Source organism: Osmerus eperlanus, chromosome 3 (genome assembly GCF_963692335.1).
Source record: "Osmerus eperlanus chromosome 3, fOsmEpe2.1, whole genome shotgun sequence".
Lineage (NCBI taxonomy): Eukaryota > Metazoa > Chordata > Actinopteri > Osmeriformes > Osmeridae > Osmerus > Osmerus eperlanus.
Genome location: NC_085020.1, coordinates 16,663,116 through 16,681,914, shown reverse-complemented (window position 1 = coordinate 16,681,914; position 18,799 = coordinate 16,663,116). Strand labels below are relative to the sequence as shown.

General features: G+C 42.9%; 1 protein-coding gene across 4 annotated transcripts in view; it reads right to left on the bottom strand.

The window, feature by feature from the left end:
• usp37 (ubiquitin specific peptidase 37) overlaps positions 1-18,799 on the bottom strand; it is a 119,830-nt gene that overhangs the window by 19,620 nt on the left and 81,411 nt on the right. For all 4 annotated transcript variants that reach the window (XM_062457459.1, XM_062457458.1, XM_062457460.1 and 1 more), the window contains one exon: positions 17,165-17,384. In XM_062457459.1, coding sequence (XP_062313443.1) covers positions 17,165-17,384 — 220 coding nt within the window. The remainder of the gene's footprint in view (positions 1-17,164; positions 17,385-18,799) is intronic.

The following is an 18,799-nucleotide window of genomic DNA, read 5'->3' as shown; positions in this document are numbered from 1 at the left end:
CAACTGCCCCGGTTGCCCATACGTTAATCCGGCCCTGCTCCATCCACCCGCAACTGCATCTTCCCTGGATGCAAGAACTTCAGCTGCGCTGCAACGCTTAATTTAATTTAGCTTTTAATTTCCCTATTGATGAGGAAAGGAAAAATAGGTGGATTGATTTTGTGAAGAGCCACGCTGATGGAAAGCTTCCGATAAAGTCCAACAGCCGCCTCTGCAGTGACCATTTCACAGCGGATAGTTTTAACATGGACCAGAGACAGATGGGGTTCAGGGACGTACGGCTTCTCTTGCAGCGCGGAGCCGTTCCGAGCATCGCCCTCCTGGCCGTTCCTCCTCCGGTCGCACCTGGACCATCCACCGCCGCCAGCAGTTCATCACTCAGTTCTGTGTGCTTGTTATAATTATACTAGATAACTTTTCCAGAGTTATCTCTGCTATGAGTTAGTGCAAACCGCTAACTTGATATTAGGCTACTCGGTGTAGAATGATGGTATTTTGGTGAAATGGTAGCCTAGCTAATGTGCTAGAAGTAGTTGGAGAGCTCACTGTCTGCCGTCTCTGGTGTCCATTTTTACTCCTGTGTTACAGCTCAGGGGAACAATTCATTTATATGCATCTGTATGTTTCACTCATTGAACAAATAAATTCGAATTCTATACTGTTTTGTTCGGCTTGACGTAGCGTCCATTATCTGGGTCGTAGGTAGGCAGCGAGGGGCGGAGCTTCAGCTCCTTCAGGCGACACGCCCCCCCAGTCTCAAGCAGAGAAGAGTGCTGATTTTCTTACGGTAGTTAATAACACATTCTTCTGTGGTGTGGTGAACTTAAAACTCGTTTTGAATTCCACTTTACTGGATCTTTAAATAATCAAGCTTATTTCCGAGAAGTGAAACAAACTCGCTGTCGCTAGTTAGCTTGCCAAGAACATTCCTGTCCCGGTTTCACTAACAAAATATGGGCAGATGTGCCTTGTTTTCAATCATGTAATTGGATCTACCTCATAATCCATTAACATATAGTGGAAACAATATTTGAGTTTATGCCCGATGAGTGCCCACACCCATTTACTGCAACGAAATAGCTATCGTAGCACTGCTGTAAGCTATCTGGCTTGCTAGCCTAGCTGTTCTTTCATTTAGTGGTTTCCAGTCTAACAGCTAAAACATTTCTATATTTGACAACTACAAAAACTGAATCTCTGACATTAAGTTACCTACGGGTGTCCAGTTGACGCTGTTTTCTGTTGGAAAGACAAACCAATAGGCTATAGACCAATTATTTGTTTGTAAACATTCGGGATGCCCGCGCAATGTGGCTGCAGAAAACCGGGAAAGGAGAGACTCGGGTCGCTCACTGGCAGTGTGCACAATGTTGTATTTCACTCCATTCTACACTATAAACATCAGGGAGGACTGCCTTTTGTAGATACAAGCCTGCTGAAGATAGCCAGCATCTCGGATTTCTTTAACCAAGTCTGTTTCATTCATCATTTGCCTGAGAAAGCGACCTCCGTTAGCCAGGCTAGTTTTGCCCGAGCCAGCCTAGTTTTGCCCGTTCATTCCATTCTACACTAAAAACGTCAGGGAGGACTGCCTTTTGTAGATGAGCCTGCTGAAGATAGCCAGCATCTCGGATTTCTTTAACCGAGCCTGTTTCATCGTCATTTGCCTGAGAAAGTGACCTCCGTTAGCCACGCTAGTTTTGCCCGATCACTTGGTCAGGCTATTTAAAGGTATCGGGGTCAAGTGACTTGCATGGACAAATGAAACGTAAATGTACTTGTCCAAAGGACAAGTGCCTCAAAAAGTTAATGTCAAGCCCTGAAATCCAGTGGCCAGAGATATATGATGACCTGATCGACACCAAGTGTATTATACCCGGGAGAAGTTCGTCTTTTGCATCCGACATGCGCAGTTGAGCATGCTTGACAGTCGTGTGACGTAGGGTGATAATTGGTCTATAGCACGCTCAGAGAATGTCTAATATAGGGAGAACTGCCACTCTCGGGAAACTTCCGGGTTCTGAACTGGTTGCAGTTCCATGTGAGGGCGCTAACGAGCGAGTGCAAAATGAATGGAGGTCTATGGAGCTATACCCCTCAAAATCCACTTTTCTCAGGATATAATTTTTTGTTTAGTAATTTGAATTCTGAATTCAAAAGGGGAGGCAAAAAAATACACACTGCTGGCTGTTAGATTTTTTTAAAGTCGCCTTTCTGTTCTAAAAAGCCTTTGAAAATGTCATTGACGTCATACACATGGTACGACCAGGGCTACTGCTTTACGGCAAGCTCTGGTCACTTCCTTTTTTCTCTCAAGGCATCGACAACACAGCTGACAGGTTAGGCTCTCCTTGTCAATACACATGCTAGAAAGAGTTTTGGCTCGCTAATGTTGTTGCTAATGTTGCTAATGCTCTGACATTCTGATTCCGCTTCAGATGCCATCAAGCGGGAGCTCTGGTCGTAGTCAGTCCTTCACTAACCAATCAGCATTCATTAGCAGAATGCTAGCGTATTATGGGCAACAACGATTCAGCATGTAAGAAATCAAAAGGACATAAGTACTCGTTCATTCAACTTTCGACCTATAATCCATGTTGAACATGCAAAAACTACAATCAAATCGGCGATTTCTCAACGACAATCAGGCGAAAGAGACAAATTTAGCCGTTTAGCTCCATAGACTCCCATTCAACATGCACTCGCTCGCGATTACCCCCAGTGAAACTCTGGTGGAACTGCAACCAAATTCGGTACAATGGGGCTTAATAGGGAGTGGCAAGGCTCTCCTTAAACAGGCTCTGGCACGTTGGCTTGTTTGCACTCGGCACGGAGTAACTTCAAATGTAGCCTCACAATGTTGATCAAAACAAAACTTGTACACATGATGCAAGATAGATATATAGCATAAACACATCTACAAATCAGTGCATATCTGGTTATTTCTTTGTACTTAGATTACCTCAGAGTAAATGATGAGTTATGACTACAGCTAACTCTATAATAGGTAGCCTAGCGCAAGCCTTTGTTTGCAAATGGCCGCTATGTCAAATAATTCAGATCTGTGATTGGACAAGAGCCCCGCATGCAAAAGGCTTAAGAGGGCAGACAGTGTAGATGAGTAGCAAGCAAAGATATTTCAAATATTCATAATAAATCGGCTTTTCTTCTTACATTCAACTATTTGTCGGATTTGTGTACTAAACATTGTCAAGTCTTCATATGAACTTGTGATTAAATCAAAGTTTCGGTTTATGACTAGAGGATGTGAAAAGCATTATTTTAGCTTTATATTTCCTTTTATTCAATAATTTTCGGAGATATGAAGTTGCCTTTGCACATGGTAACATTTTGTAGTGTCATGTGTGGAACAGATCAAGTTAATAGGTCAATGTGGCACTTTTTTATGGACACATGAATTATGTGCCACAGGTGCAAATTCACCATTATGTTAATAATTTGGCCATTTTGTAATATATTCCTTAGTGCGTATCACCCTATACAAAGACATATGTCTTACAAATCAGTTTCATATTTCAAGTCAATCGGAGCTACGGTTCATTTTGAGAATTTTTGTCGTTTTGGACAAATCTTTATTGTACAGAAAAATCCAATATGGCGGCCGTTATAGGTTCTTTAGGCTTTTTTGTTCCTCATGGGAAATAAGGCATATGTAATGAATTTCAGGATTTTGGGACAAATGGGAAGCAAATGGCATCACTTTGAAAATTGGCAAATTGTAATAATAATGGTCTGCTCTTAGCGCATGACTGTTTAGCTTAATGTCAGCACCTGTCTGTCATCAATTTACATTTAGTCATTTTGCAGACGCTCTTATCCAGAGCGACTTACAGTAAGTACAGGGACATTCCCCCCAAGGCAAGTAGGGTGAAGTGCCTTGCCCAAGGACACAACGTCATTTTGGCACAGCCTGGAATCGAACAGGCATCCTTCTGATTACTGGCCCGATTCCCTCACCGCTCAGCCACCTGACTCCCAACTCCAATTGTCTCTGGAGTTGGGGGTGGGGGCTTTTGATCCAACAAATTACACCCATGAACTTTTAAAACATATCAATGGCCTACTACAATTGTAAATATCCTTTGACCTCTTCTCCAATTGGTCCTTGATACAATCTTATCTAAAGTTTTTGGGGACTTTCCACATCAGCACCCATTTCCCAGTTCCTCTATTCTGCACTACTACACTTTGAAACTTTCATATAGGCCCATACTATAGCAGTTACAGATATACAACACAGATGAGAGTGAATAAGAGATAATGGTAGTGGGATGGTGTTCCACTGTTCTGCTTCTCTTTTTCGCCACTCCTATGAAACATTTCTGGGCACCACTGCTTTTGCCTGTTCGTGCCTGCAATGCTGGGAAGAAAACTACATGACAACAATAATGTTTAATGTAACTGGCCTTTCTAACAGTACAACTGGCCCCAGCTTGGCACCCCAATTGTCTAGAAACTCCCATAGCTGCATTGCAAATCAAGACAAGAGCCTTTTCATTAGGCCCAGTGGCAGACTCATGCTGTTTGAGGTTGTCAAATATCACCACTCATAGACTTCTGTCTAAATTGACATGCACCAACTCAGAGCAATGAGTTTCAACAACCATTAGCACATTTACTCTCTATTGTTTGACTCTACTCTTAATGCAACACTATGTTTAAGTTTGTCTGAAATTCTCTGTCACCAACTGCTTTGGTCATGCCATCTTAAAAGTCTAGTCCTTAGTTTAATTGTGCCAAAGAAGACGATAAAATTACCAAGCTGTGTTTGGTTGATTCAACTTTATAGTTCTGAAGAAGAAGACATTCTGTTTCTTTTAACAGTATAATTAGCTGTGTTCAAACTAGCCACAGAATGGCTACTAGTCTAGAATGGCTATTAGGCCAAGGAGTGAAGGTGGGGACTTGGCCAGCCCACAATGTCCTGAAATGTTGTGTGTGCGTCTCCCCAAGCTTGCGCGTGTGTCAAGGGCTCTGGCCCCTTGTGTGTGTGAGAATTTGGAGCGCGCGCGCTGAGGAGCAGAGGGAGAGAGGATTTGGGGAAAAGCCGTAGCTTTACGTAGAAGCCGTAGAAATATTCACAATAAATCTACTTTTCATCTTACATTCAACTTTTTCTCAGATTTGTGTACTAAACATTCTCAAGTCTTCATTTGAACTTGTGATTGAATCAAAGTTTCACTTTTTGACCGGCGGATGTGTAAAGCATTATTTTAGCGTCAGCGATAAATTCAATTTGCTTTATTTCAATAATTTTTGGAGATATGAAGTGACCTTTAAACATGGTAACGTGGTAGTGTCTTCCTCGTGACATACCAAGTTTGGTGTTGATATCTCAAAGATTTGCTGAAATATGATCCAACTTCCTGTTTGGTTGCTTTGCTGCCGATTTTGATTTGCTGTACCGGACAAACGGTTTTGAAAATCAGAAATTCCTAAAATGCCGTTTGTGAAGCTCAGTCTGGAGATAATCTCTGGCAATTTTGAAGAAAATTTGACCAAATATGGAGGAGTAGCGAAAAAACGTGTTTCCTTAATCTTTATTGTACAGAAAAATCCAATATGGCGGCCGTTATAGGTTCTTGAGACTTTGTTATGTAATAAGGCATATGTAATGAATTTCAGACTTTGGGACCTGCAAATTAGCCTGGTCCTAACCAGAGTCTCGTACATTTCATTTGTACAGAGAATACACTAAAAGTGATTCGTACAAATGAATACAAAGGATGCTCGCTTTTACCAGACAGTGACATAACAGCAACATAATACACATATTACCCTCATTCCGATAATAGGCCAGTGTAGCACAACATCGACATCACCATCGTTTTTCAATTGCAGCTCCAAAGTACGTCTATTTTCTTGAGACAATCATTCGGATTTTACGAGTAGCACGACATAGGCTACAAATCGTATAGGCTCTCAAGTGCAGCACAACATAACTTATATTTTGATGAAACATGAATTAAATAGCCTACTGACAGTGCGCGTTCACGCGTAGGGGAGTGGGATTCTGCGGGAGAGTGAGAATTCGTACCCTCTCAAGTTGCTGTGATAATTAAATGCCAGTGTGATAAATGACTATTTAAAATCATACAAACTCATGTTGTAGGCTACTGTATTTAATTTTCTTCCAAAAATATGATCTGCCACACAAATGTGCAATTCAAGTAAAATTGTCTTAGATTATTATTAGAAAATTATATGAACGGGAGATGAAGAGACTAGGGCCTACTCGTTACTACCAAGTCATACTAAAGATTCGTTCAAAATGAACGAATTGTTCACAAACGACACATCACGACTAGCCTAGTCCTAACCAGACTCTCGTACATTGCATTTGTACAGAGTCTGGCCTAGCTCCATTGACAAGCATTGACTTCCTTGTAGGCGGGTACTCTGTTGAAGTTTAAAACTATTGGATCTGCCCAGAGCCACTCTGATCTGCCATAACCAATCGCTAGCGTTCACCAATTCCTTCACCACTACTGTAACAGAGCTAGCTGTCGTAGCTGGAAAATCAAACTGTTCCTGAACCCCGTGGGGAGGAGGGCCACAACATCATGGCCACCAACAAAACTCGCCAAAACTTGTTCTTGCTCCGGCTTTAGCTGTTGGATATTCGGCAGCGTTGCCACAACGGACTGAATGGCTTACGGAACTACAACACAAACTAGCACACGACATCAACGTCATTGTTCTCAGCCACTCCCTCTGTTTGCTGATTCGCCGGGAGAAAATCTACCGGAGACATCTGACTTGCGTACCTCATGGCCAGACCTAGTACAGAAGCAAAATCAAAATTGAGCGGAAGTACGTAGGAGGGCAGAGCCAGGCTACTGCAAATGGCATCACTTTGAAAATTGACATACTGGGGCGTGGCCTGTAGCGCCATACATTTACATAAATACACCTAGGGGTGGGCGATATGACCAAAATCTTCTATCACGGTATGAGTAATTTTATATCCCGGTTATGTTATACATCACGATTTATTACACGGCTGTTCTTAATGCTGTAGAATGCTCCATTCACTTGAATGGGGCTTCCCAACGTTCTGCGGTGAACAATTTTTTCATATTTGACCGTTGCTATGCATATTTAACTGCTGTCAAGGGAAGTGGCCTTTTTGCCTCGGATTCACGTCTTTTGTAGCACTCCGCAATTAGTCTGGTAACTTTTCAACCCCAGCGTACTCTGTTGCTTAGCGACGTTAGCTGATTTGAAGCTTAAAGAATGTTCAACGTCTATGAAGTTCAACGTCTTTGGCAAACTATTTCTCTGCTGATCAACACTACGAATGGTAACAAATAAATTGTAAAAAGACAGTGTAAATTTTTTTCGGCAAGTAGCCCTGTAATAATCGGGATAATGTATAGAACCTCCGCTTCGCGGTGCTGTTCGCCCTGTCGGGGCTTATTTTCCTGATAATGACCGGTATTCTATACATTATCCCTTACATATCATGTGAGTAGGTGGTGGGGAGTTATGGCATATATGCTTAATAAGAATGTATGAAATACATAATTTAAACCAATACAAAAATAAAATAAAAATACCGCGGTTGAAACGGTATAGCCAAATCTCTCCCGGTAGACATTTCTACCGTCGCACAATATATACCGTCATACCGCCCAGCCCTAAATACACCTCTTTCAGACATTTTGTATTGCATTTCTAATTCCATTTCACCCATGTATTCTACACATCTGTAACAAATTTCAAGTCGCTTTTTTGTTCCTCATGAGAAATAAGGCTTATGTAATGAATTTCAGAATTTTGGGACTTATGGCCTGCAAATGGCATCACTTTGAAAATTGACATATTGGGGCATGGACTGTAGCGCCATCTATTGTCTAAAGTGACCCATGTTTGGTAGGGTAGTTACTAATGGTCTGCAGTTTCAACATGCCAAATTTCACAACTTTTTACAGTTCTGGTCTAGGGGCTGCCATTGACTCCCATGGAACCAGCATTGTAATAATAATAATAATACCACCAATAACAATAGGGTTCTCCTAACGGAGGAACCCTAATAATAATAATAATAATACTAACAATAACAATAGGTTTCCTCCTGACGGAGGAATCCTAATATATAATTCACAGCGAGTTAGGGATGCGTATTGATAAGATTTTAACGATTCGACTCCTTATCAATTCCTGCTTAACGATTCCTTATCGATTCTCTCCTCTACAGCCAACTAGGTCTGTGCGTCCTGCACCCCCCCCCCCCCCACACACACACACACTCGTTCTAAACTAATTTCTCAAACTGGCTTTGACTGGCTCTGAAATGAGCCAATACCTACCACCTCTAGGCCTCTTCAGGCCTCTGTTTTCAAAACAACATCTAGTCAGAGATAGAAACTTTCAGTTTCCTTGTGTTCAAGCTTCTATTACTCAACACCAGTAGGACTTACAGGGGTCCTAACAACAGGGTAAATAACTTCAGTGTCACCTTTCAAAAGAGACCATTTACAACACATATTCATGTACTCCAAATGGTTCAACAACAGTTTTCAATGTACTTTGGGTATGTTGTTTAGGCGTTTCCAGGTACATTTAACAGGACTATTAAAAGGTTAAACAATTAAAATGCTAAGTTTAATAATGGATTAAAAATCGATATGCTCAGTTTAATAATGGGACACGCGAACGTTTGCTGATAACACGCCGCCCCGATAACGTGAAATGATCAATAAAATCAATACTAATGGGAGACGAATGCCGGAGCTAAAATGTATGCTTCAAACAACGGGACAGAAGATAACTAGATCGACTACACACAATAAAGGCAAATTGCTTCACACAGTAACAAGTGGTTGTGATCACTTTTGAGCAGTTAAGCTCTACCTTAGATAGTTAGAGATGAAGCGCGAACGTTAGCTGCCCTAACCCATCGAACACATGACGTTCCAGTAACTTCATTCCATGCTGTGTGTTCAAATGCTTCTTCATATTTGTAGTATTTCCTCCCTTCGACGAAATAGACTTTTTACACAAGTTACAAGTGGCGTTGTTGTCATTTTGTCGTGTGAAATACAACCAAACTTTAGAACGCTTCTTCCTAGTTGCCACGTTTGCTGCAGTCTGTCTGAATAAACTATAAAAGTTTGCGCATGCGCAACGGCACAGAGAATCGTTAACAGAATCATTAAGGAATTTTGCTAACGATTCCAAGGAATCGATTCACTGGGATACCCATCCCTACAGCGAGTACAAGTAGTCAAATCAGTTACAACTAACCAACAAGTGCAACACGTCCCTCAATAAGTGTCATTGTGTTCCTGGAGGAAATAAACTAACATCTGATCCCACAAATCTTTAAGTACCGTTGTACTCCCGGAACACATTTAAGCTCTGTGTTTCCCATACATTGATTTATTTGTGGCAGCCCGCCACAATAAAAAATTGACCGCCACAAATTGATAAAATTAATTAATTAAATAATTTGTTGTAATGAACCAATGAAACATGAGAATAGCAGAAAACAAGGAAAATATCAATCCACAAGTCATTTTTACATTTTAACTATGGAGCCATGTGAAAGAAATGTTGTGCCTATGTACAATGAATGTGTTTTAGGAGAAGTTTACAGTTGGTTAAGAAGCTTGATACAATGAATACTGATTCAACTCCATTTGGTAGAGATGCCATTTGCAGTTTTATAACACCTAACTAGGAGACGGGAAGTCTGGGTGACCTGAGAGAGTTCTTGTCACCTGGGGGGAAGAGACAGTTGGTCTGAAGACAATGTGGATTCAACTGTATTGTTCTAAGGATTTAACCAATGACAGAAGAGATTTGGTATAGCTGCATGTCTGTAGGATGGACCAATGACTTTTGAGAACTGTCGTATCTATAAAATGGTCTGTTGAAGAATGTTCTGGGGGGTTCAGGGCCATCAGCTGGGTAGTGCTGGTGGGCTGGATTCTCCCGGTTCCATTCTAGAATGCTAGATGTAGCTGTATGGAATTGTCTTTGTGTTATTGTCTTATGTTTGTGTGTCGATGATGTTATGTTGATAATGTTATAATGTTTACATCTACGTCAAATAAACATTAACTCTGTACTTCACCCGACTTCAGCTTAAACGATTGATTCTCTCAAAAACTTCCATGACAGTCATCTATTGGATAATATGGCAACTCTGTTGTACACCCCAAAAATATTGGGCTAGTTTTCAGGCATTTTGGGCTGGTTTTGAGCACTCTTTGGGCTGAAAGTTTTCGCTGGACCTGGCAACCCTGAACTCAGGTGTGATTTCATTCCCAGTCCAAAGCTTTGAAAGAATGGATCTCTGCATGATGGGCCTGACCAGAGCACAGGTGGCTTTACAGAACACGCTTTAAACTTGTCACTTTCAAAAGAGTGGCATTTTGACCCCATCAGGCCAAGATGTCTGAAAGTTGGTATTTACATTTACATTTAGTCATTTAGCAGACGCTCTTATCCAGAGCGACTTACAGTAAGTACAGGGACATTCCCCCGAGGCAAGTATGGTGAAATGTCAAAAAAAGTCTCAAGAACCCATAATGTCGCCATCTTGGATTTGTACATGCTCTACAGTGACAATTTGGGAAGAATGTAAAATCACATTTGTCACAATGTCTAAAATGCAATGCCAGCAACAAAGTTGTCTATGGCTGCACTGCAGCTACAATTCACGAAATCTCTCTTACTAATTAAACGCCGCCCTCGAATAAACGCTGCACCAAAAATGAACGTTATTTAATAAACGCTGCAGCTTTTATTCGAAGAAATATAGTATTAATAATAATAATAATATTCATAGTTAAATACATTCAGCAAATATCAATACGAGTCCAACCTAATGTTTATATTACATAACGCTCCAAAAACTATTTTGCGCTCAAACTAATGCTAAAACATTTAGCTTGCGAGCTCTGCGCGAGAAGCGAACTGGGCAACAGGCTGAAGCTACCCACAAGACTAAAAGTTGGTTGTATAGCCAGCTTTACTGTAGTAGTGGCTAACTGACAGGTTATTCAGTTCATTATTTGATTAGAAATAGGGATATGTACACACATTCTGTCGGTTTAAGCTAGAAGAACTAGCAAATAGCAAAGCCCCCATTGTGATTCAACTTTTTATTATTATTATGCAGAAACGGCATTAGTCAAGGTCGTAAATGATCTTAGGATTAATGCTGACTCCAAAAAACTAACTGTCCTGGCCCTTCTGGATCTGAGCGCAGCCTTTGATACTGTTGATCACGATATCCTTATTGATAGACTTGAAAATTGGGTTGGCCTCGCTGGTCCGGTCTTAAACTTACATAATTAGGTCCATTGTAGAATTTGGTTAAATAGCCCTGACTTCTGTAATCAGATTCAGAGCGAATAGTGTATTACTGAGTGTACTTCGTGACTGCCATCTTGACTGTAAGTAACCAGAGTTTGTTTCATTCATTTGTGTTTAGCTAAAACTTTGTCTCAAGGACAGAGGGTAAGGGTATAGCAGCTAAATTGGTCAATAGGTAGCTAGCTAGAGATCGAGTTTCAGGGTACTTGCCGCCGAGTGAGACCCTGGCTTTGTTTACATAATTAGGGCCATCGTCAGCTACGCCTTTAGCATATTTAAGGCTGCTAGCACTGCAGAGGCAGCCTCGTCTGGCAGCATCGGTGCACAAAGACTCGGTCGAACAAAGACAGGGAGTCTACCTGCGGGAGCCAGCGGATCACCTCTTCTGATAAGTATCACCATATTTGTATTCTATTCTACCTAGAACTGCCCTCTCTCTTTCTATAGGGCTCTGGAACTGCCAGTCTGCTGTGAACAAGGCAGACTTCATCCCGGCATTTGCATCCAATGCTTCTCTGCACGCCCTTGCGTTGACAGAGACATGGATCCGCCCAGAGAACACTGCAACTCCAGCTGCTCTCTCCGTCAACCACTCGTTCGCTCACTCACCCCGCTCAACCGGGCGAGGTGGTGGGACAGGTTTGCTTCTTTCCCCTCATATTAAATACACATCCACCCCACTCTGTTACTGCCAAATCATTTGAACACCATTATGTGATGCTAACTGATCCTGAAAAAGCATTGATCACTGAAAAGCATTTTTAGTTGTCCTCTATCGCCCACCAGGGCCGCTAGTCGACTTTGTGGAGGAGCTGGACATGCTCCTCAGCGTCCTCCCGGATGGAACACCGCTGATAGTCCTTGGGGACTTCAACATCCACCTCGAAGGAAGGCAGGCCGTCGACTTCAAGTCTCTTCTTACTTCCTTCGACCTGACGCTACTGAACACACCGGCGACCCACCAGGCAGGAAAACAGCTCGACCTTATCCTGACATGTAACTGTATCACTGACTTAACCTCTGTAACACCACTACACATCTCTGATCACTCCTTTATCCAATTATCTGTCTCTCTCCCTCCAACTCCTCCCCTTCCTTCGTAACTTTCCGCCGCAACCTCCGCTCCCTATCCCCCTCCCATTTTTCCTCCATTGTAACATCCTCCCTCCCTCCCATTAACGAGTTCATGTCCCACCCCACTGACACTGCCACCAACACCCTGTTATCCACTTTAACTGCATCACTGGACATCACTGTTCCCTGTCAACCAGGCCTGCACAATCTTCTCCCTCCTGCCCATGGCTCACAGATGTTGTTCGTGAAGAACGGCACGGGCAGCTGAGAGGAGATGGCGCAAGTCCAAAGACAGTATGGACCTTGATAAGTATCTCTCCCTCCTCAAATCCTTCTCTGCCCGCATAACTGATGCTAAAACCCACTACTTCCTGAACAAAATTAACTCTACCTCAAACCCTCAAAAACTTTTCTCCACCTTCTCCACCCTTCTTAACCCCCCTCCCCCACCGCCCCTCCACCCTGACAGCAGACGACTTCTCCTCCTTCTTTGAGAAAAAAGTTGCTGACATTAGCAGTTGGTTCCCTGAACCCACCTTTCCTACCCACTCACCCTCCAAGACTGACCCCACTAAATGTCTAAACTCTTTCTCTCCCCTGTCCGAGGCAGAGATCTCTGAACTCATTCTCTCTCATCGCCCCACCTCCTGTCCCCTTGATCCAGTCTCCTCCCCTCTCTTTCAAACCATCTCTCCCCCAATCATAACTTTTCTTCTCCATGTCCTTAACTCTTCTCTTACTTCCGGCACTTTCCCCTCTGCCTTCAAACAGGCCAGAGTTAGCCCTCTACTCAAAAAACCCTCCCTTAACCCAGCCGTCCTCCAGAACTACAGACCGGTATCACTGCTACCCTTCTTTTCTAAAACAATTGAACGCGCTGTATCTAACCAACTGTCAAACTTTCTCAGAACAACCTGCTTGACCCCAACCAATCGGGCTTCAAGACTGGCCACTCCACAGAAACTGCCCTCCGTCAGTCACCACTGCCCTCCAGTCTGCCAGAGCAGCTTCGAGGTCATCCGTCATCATTCTGCTGGACCTTCCTGCAGCATTTGATACGGTTAACCAGACTCGCCAGACTTTCTGAGATGGGCGTCACTGGCACTGCACTTCAGTGGATCTCATCCTACCTGTCGAGAAGATCCTACCAGGTCTCCTGGGGAGGCAAAGGGTCAGGCCCCCGCCAGCTCTCCACTGGTGTCCCACAGGGCTCCGTCCTTGGACCCCTCCTCTTCTCCCTGTACACCACCTCGCTTGGACCAATCATCACCTCCCATGGCTTCTCCTACCACTGCTACGCTGATGACACGCAGCTGTACCTGTCGTTCCCCCCGACTGATCCGGGGATCTCAGCTAGGATCGAGGCCTGCCTCACAGATATCTCCGCCTGGATGACCAAGGACCACCTCCAGCTGAACCTCGCCAAAACAGAACTCCTCATCATCCCGGCCAAACCCTCCATCTCCCACGATCTCTCAATCACCCTGGGATCGGCGTGGTGACCCCTACATCCTCTGCCAGGAACCTCGGGGTTACCATGGATGATGAGCTCTCCCTCACAGCCCACATTGCTGCGGTCTCCCGGTCGTGTAGATTCACCCTCTACAACATCCGGAAGATCAGGAGATACCTGTCTGAGCATTCCACCCAGCTGCTAGTCCAAGCACTGGTCCTCTCAAAGTTGGACTACTGCAACTCGCTGCTCGCCGGTCTCCCAGCATGCGCAACCTGCCAAGACGCACTTGTTCCGGGAGTACAACGGCACTTAGAATGCTTGGCTGGCCCTGATGTTAGTTTCCTCCAGGATCACAATGACTCTTATTGAGAGACTTGTCGCTCTTGTTGGTTAGTTGTAACGGATTTAAATTATTGTACTCTGTGTAATATTTTACTGTTGATTGGTTTTTCTACAGGTACACTCTTGCACTTTTTTAGTTTCATGTTGTTTAATTGTAACTTGTTTAACTGCATGCTCTTATGGTTCTTCCCTTTGGCACTTATTTGGTTTTTCACAATGTATGCTTCATGTTTTGGCTGCTCGCAATGTTTGGGGCTATCTCGTTGTTATGATCAGTGACCTATGCACTTTTGTAAAGCTCTCTCTTGGAAGTCGCTTGGATAAAAGTGTCTGCTAAATGCATAAATGTAATGTAAATGTAAACTGGTTTAGGACCTAACTGGCCGGGAATACTTTGTCGCCCTCGGAGAACACAGCTCAAAAAACATTTTTATGACCTGTGGAGCCCCTTAAGGATCCATTTTAGGGCCCTTACTTTTCAGTCTATACATGCTACCCCTTGGTAGTGTAATTAGGAGGCACAACATCGACTATCATAGCTATGCAGATGACACCCAGCTCTATATTTCTGTAACACCCAACAACTACAGCTCTATTGATTGTTTGGTAAATTGCATTTCTAATATAAATGTATGGATGTCACAAAACTTTCTTCAGCTCAACCAAGATAAACAGAGGTATTAGTCATTGGTGAAAAAAACAAGAGAGAAACTATCTGCACACTTAAAAACACTAGCACTTAACACCAAGCACCAAGCCAGAAACCTAGGCGTCATATTTGACTCAGATCTCAATTTTGAAACCCATATCAAAAATATAATTAAAACATATTTTTATCACTTAAGAAACATTGCTAAGGTGCAAACGTTTCTTGCTCAGGCTGACACTGAAAGACTGAAGCACGCATTTATCACGAGCAGGCTAGACTACTGTAACTCGCTTTTGTCTGGTCTACCGAAAAAAGCCATAGCGCCTCCTTTTTTCTTTCGGCGCCCATGTTATCAAATGGGACCGACCACACTGGCTGCGAAGCGCTGCGATTGCCTGCGATCTGCAGCGATCGTTTCGGCAGCTGGTCAAATTTTTTCGTGAGACGCTTGCGAAATCGGCTGGAGGATGATTAAATACACCATATTGGTTGATATATTTGAATAAAAAACATGTTATTAAGATTTTACTCCATTAATTGTAGACTACGGTGAACATTTGTAAAGTTGTAGACTTTATAATTACACAATGTTGGTAACGAACGTCCTTTACATGTGGTTACCCTGATGAAAACGAATGAAAATAAACGTATTGATCCGTTGAGCTAGCATGCCCGTAGTTGTTTTGTTTGTTTGAGAGAAACGAGTTGTCACGCGTTGCACACAACACACACGTAGACATAGCCTACCGAGAAAGAACCCCCAAGTCGATTTCTAAAATCAGCATCAAATGAATTCTCGAAGTTGAAAAGCACAGGGAGTTGTTGTATGTCAGCAACAATTTTACAAGGACAACGTAGATAAGGATCAATGCTGGGATATAGCCAATGCCATGTTTATGTACCATGTCAGCGGAAAGAAAAGCTCAGAGTAGCTGAAAGGCTTGGTGACCGGCGCGGAGAAATGCGCGTCTGGTGTGAACAGCTTTTGCTCAGTCGTAGCCGATCGTGGTGCTGCGCGGCGCGTCCAGGCGCTTCGCAGTCAGTGTGTCCCAGGCGTTAGTCAACTACAAACAATACAGAATGCAGCAGCGCGAGTCCTCACTAAAACAAGACGGAGAGCTCACATCACACCAGTATTAAAATCACTGCACTGGTTACCTGTTATCTTTAGAATAGATTTCAAGATTATTTTACTAGTCTATAAATCACTCCATAGCACCTGAATATATAACAGACATGCTCTTAAGGTACACACCCAGTAGATCCCTGAGGTCCTCCGGCACTGAACTCCTAACAGTTCCAAAAGCCAGGACAAAAAGACATGGGGAAGCAGCTTTTAGTTTCTATGCCCCAAGCCTTTGGAACACTCTGCCAGAATACCTAAGAATGGCTGAAACGGTTGAAACCTTTAAACATGCACTTAAGACATACCTCTTTGATCTCGCTTACCACTCACTGTAAAATGTATTAATTTAACATTTATTTATTTACTTATCTGTGTCTCTTTACAAGTGTTTGTAACCCCCCCCCCCCCCAGCAGCTGTCTCTTAGTTTGACGATGACCGTGCTGAGCAGTCCTTTACGGTTACGGTTAGTACGTTATTTCCTGTTTATTTATCTCTGGCAAAATATGTGTCTTTTAACCCCCCCCCCTTTTTTCTTTCCTACTGTGAGGCACATTGTGTTACCTCTGTGTATGAAATGCGCCGTACAAATAAAGTTTGATTTGATCCTCTACGTCAATTTCTACCATTTTGTACTTTTACATTTAGTCATTTAGCAGACGCTCTTATCCAGAGCGACTTACAGTAAATACAGGGTCATTTCCCCGAGGCAAGTAGGGTGAAGTGCCTTGCCCAAAGACGTAATTCGTACACGTAATTGGCACAGCCGGGAATCGAACTGGCAACCTTCAGATTACTATCCCGATTCCCTAACCGCTCAGCCACCTGACTTTTCAATGTATCCGATTTTGTCGGACACATTGAAATTGAGCCTTAATTTTTCTCACGCCACAAATTTGGTCCTATCTTCAAGTATATATATATCTCAACTTAGAACCCTATTCTGAAGATGTCCCAAAAAATATTGCTTGCCCCCTCATCGTTGCTTGCAGCTATATTTGTGAATGATATCCTTAGTTGTTTGTTTTCTTATAATTTATGTTTCTGTGTATTTTTCTTTGAAAAATATAATTGGAATTTTACGCATTCATAAAGTTCATTACATCCACCTACAAGTTGTATTGTGATTTTCATTTTAATTACACAGTCCCTCAGTTGGTCCCTGTTTACCTGCAGACTGTTTGTTCTCAGTGTCTAGCAGCTCTGTGTGATAGGCCAGCTCCTGAACATCGTTATCTCCAAAGCCTGTGTCTGGACTGCTGGTCGGCTCGTCATCCAGGGCTTGGCCAGAGGGGCCATCGTCATGTCGACTCATCTCAAACACGGCTGCTAGCATCTCATCATCATTGATCTCGTTGAGGTCTGCCGACTCATTTGGACTCCGATGAATCTAAACATACAGACATTTACACAAAACAGAAGGCTTGCATGTGAAGTGAGTGTTCCATATTTTCTCTGCCAATTTTCGTTTTATTTATTTTGTAAAAATAAATAAAACTTGCGTGCAAAATAATTAACGTAATGCGGAACTACTGTTAGATACTCGTGTTCTTTCGGGACATCTAATCTGTAGCTCTGAAGCTCTGATTGGCGCCGCCGTGAGTCAGAGATAGCTAGCTAGCAGCACTAAGGACAAGTATGGCGAGTGGTGGCGACCCACGAGAGATAGAGGACCCGCCGGCCGTTTTAAGATTGCAAGTTTGGGAAAACTTTAGTTTCCCATTCAGTTACAGTAGTACAGGCGAGAGAGTGGTGGATAAGACGAGCACTGTGTGTCGGCATTGTTCAGCAGTTCTGGGCAGTGACGTGGTCTGGGTGGCAAGGTATAGGCACTGCCTACCCTGCCAAAATTCAAACCAACATTTTTATTAAATCATTTTATTTAATAAACTTGTATTTGTATTTTTACTGTTTATTCTTGTGATTTATATATGCAATATGTGTGTTATTGCAATTGTTTAGACGTTACAATGAATAATGTAGCAGTTACGCATTATCAAATACAATTTTAGAATAAGCAGTGCTTTTACTGTCCGTTCACTGCCTACGACAAGCGAAAAACTCACTTGCGCACTTCGATCCTGTATTCTTCAACATGTAGGCTACAGTACCAGTCAAAAGTTTGGACACATTTTCCCATTTAAGTGCCTAGTCTCTTACTGACATCACTGCACGTCACTGGTTGTGGGGTATGTGACTGGAAATACATCTAACATGCTAATGCATATAACGTATATGGCGTGTGCTAAATGACTAAAAATATCCGACGCCATCACCCAGGTGTGCCAATCACTGGAATGAGACAAAAACAAAAAGTTCAACTTCTCCCTACAGTGCTTAACCAGCCATTAGATACACATACAAATAGGGCCAAATAAATTACTGACGCAATCGGAATTTACATGTCATCTTCAATGCGCCGTATTCACTCGTAGAGGAACCTGGTTTGTTTTGCTTTTCCCTCCGTTGTACCGAACCGTGATGTCTGAACTGCGGTATGAACCGAACCGTGATTTCAGTGTACTGTTCCACCCCTACTCCAAGGCATTCAATAAAGATGGAGTGGTCAACTGTGTCAAACACTGCACTGAGGTCGAGGAGAACCAGGAGGCAGGGGGAGCCATCAACAGCAGCACTCAGGAGGTTGTTGTTGACCCTGAGAAGTGTCGTCTCGGGGGGGAATGTCCCTGTACTTACTGTAAGTCGCTCTGGATAAGAGCGCCTGCTAAATGACTAAATGTCTCAGTGCTGTGTCAAAAACTAAAACCACTGGAACATCCCAAATAGGTAATGAAGTTTAAGGTG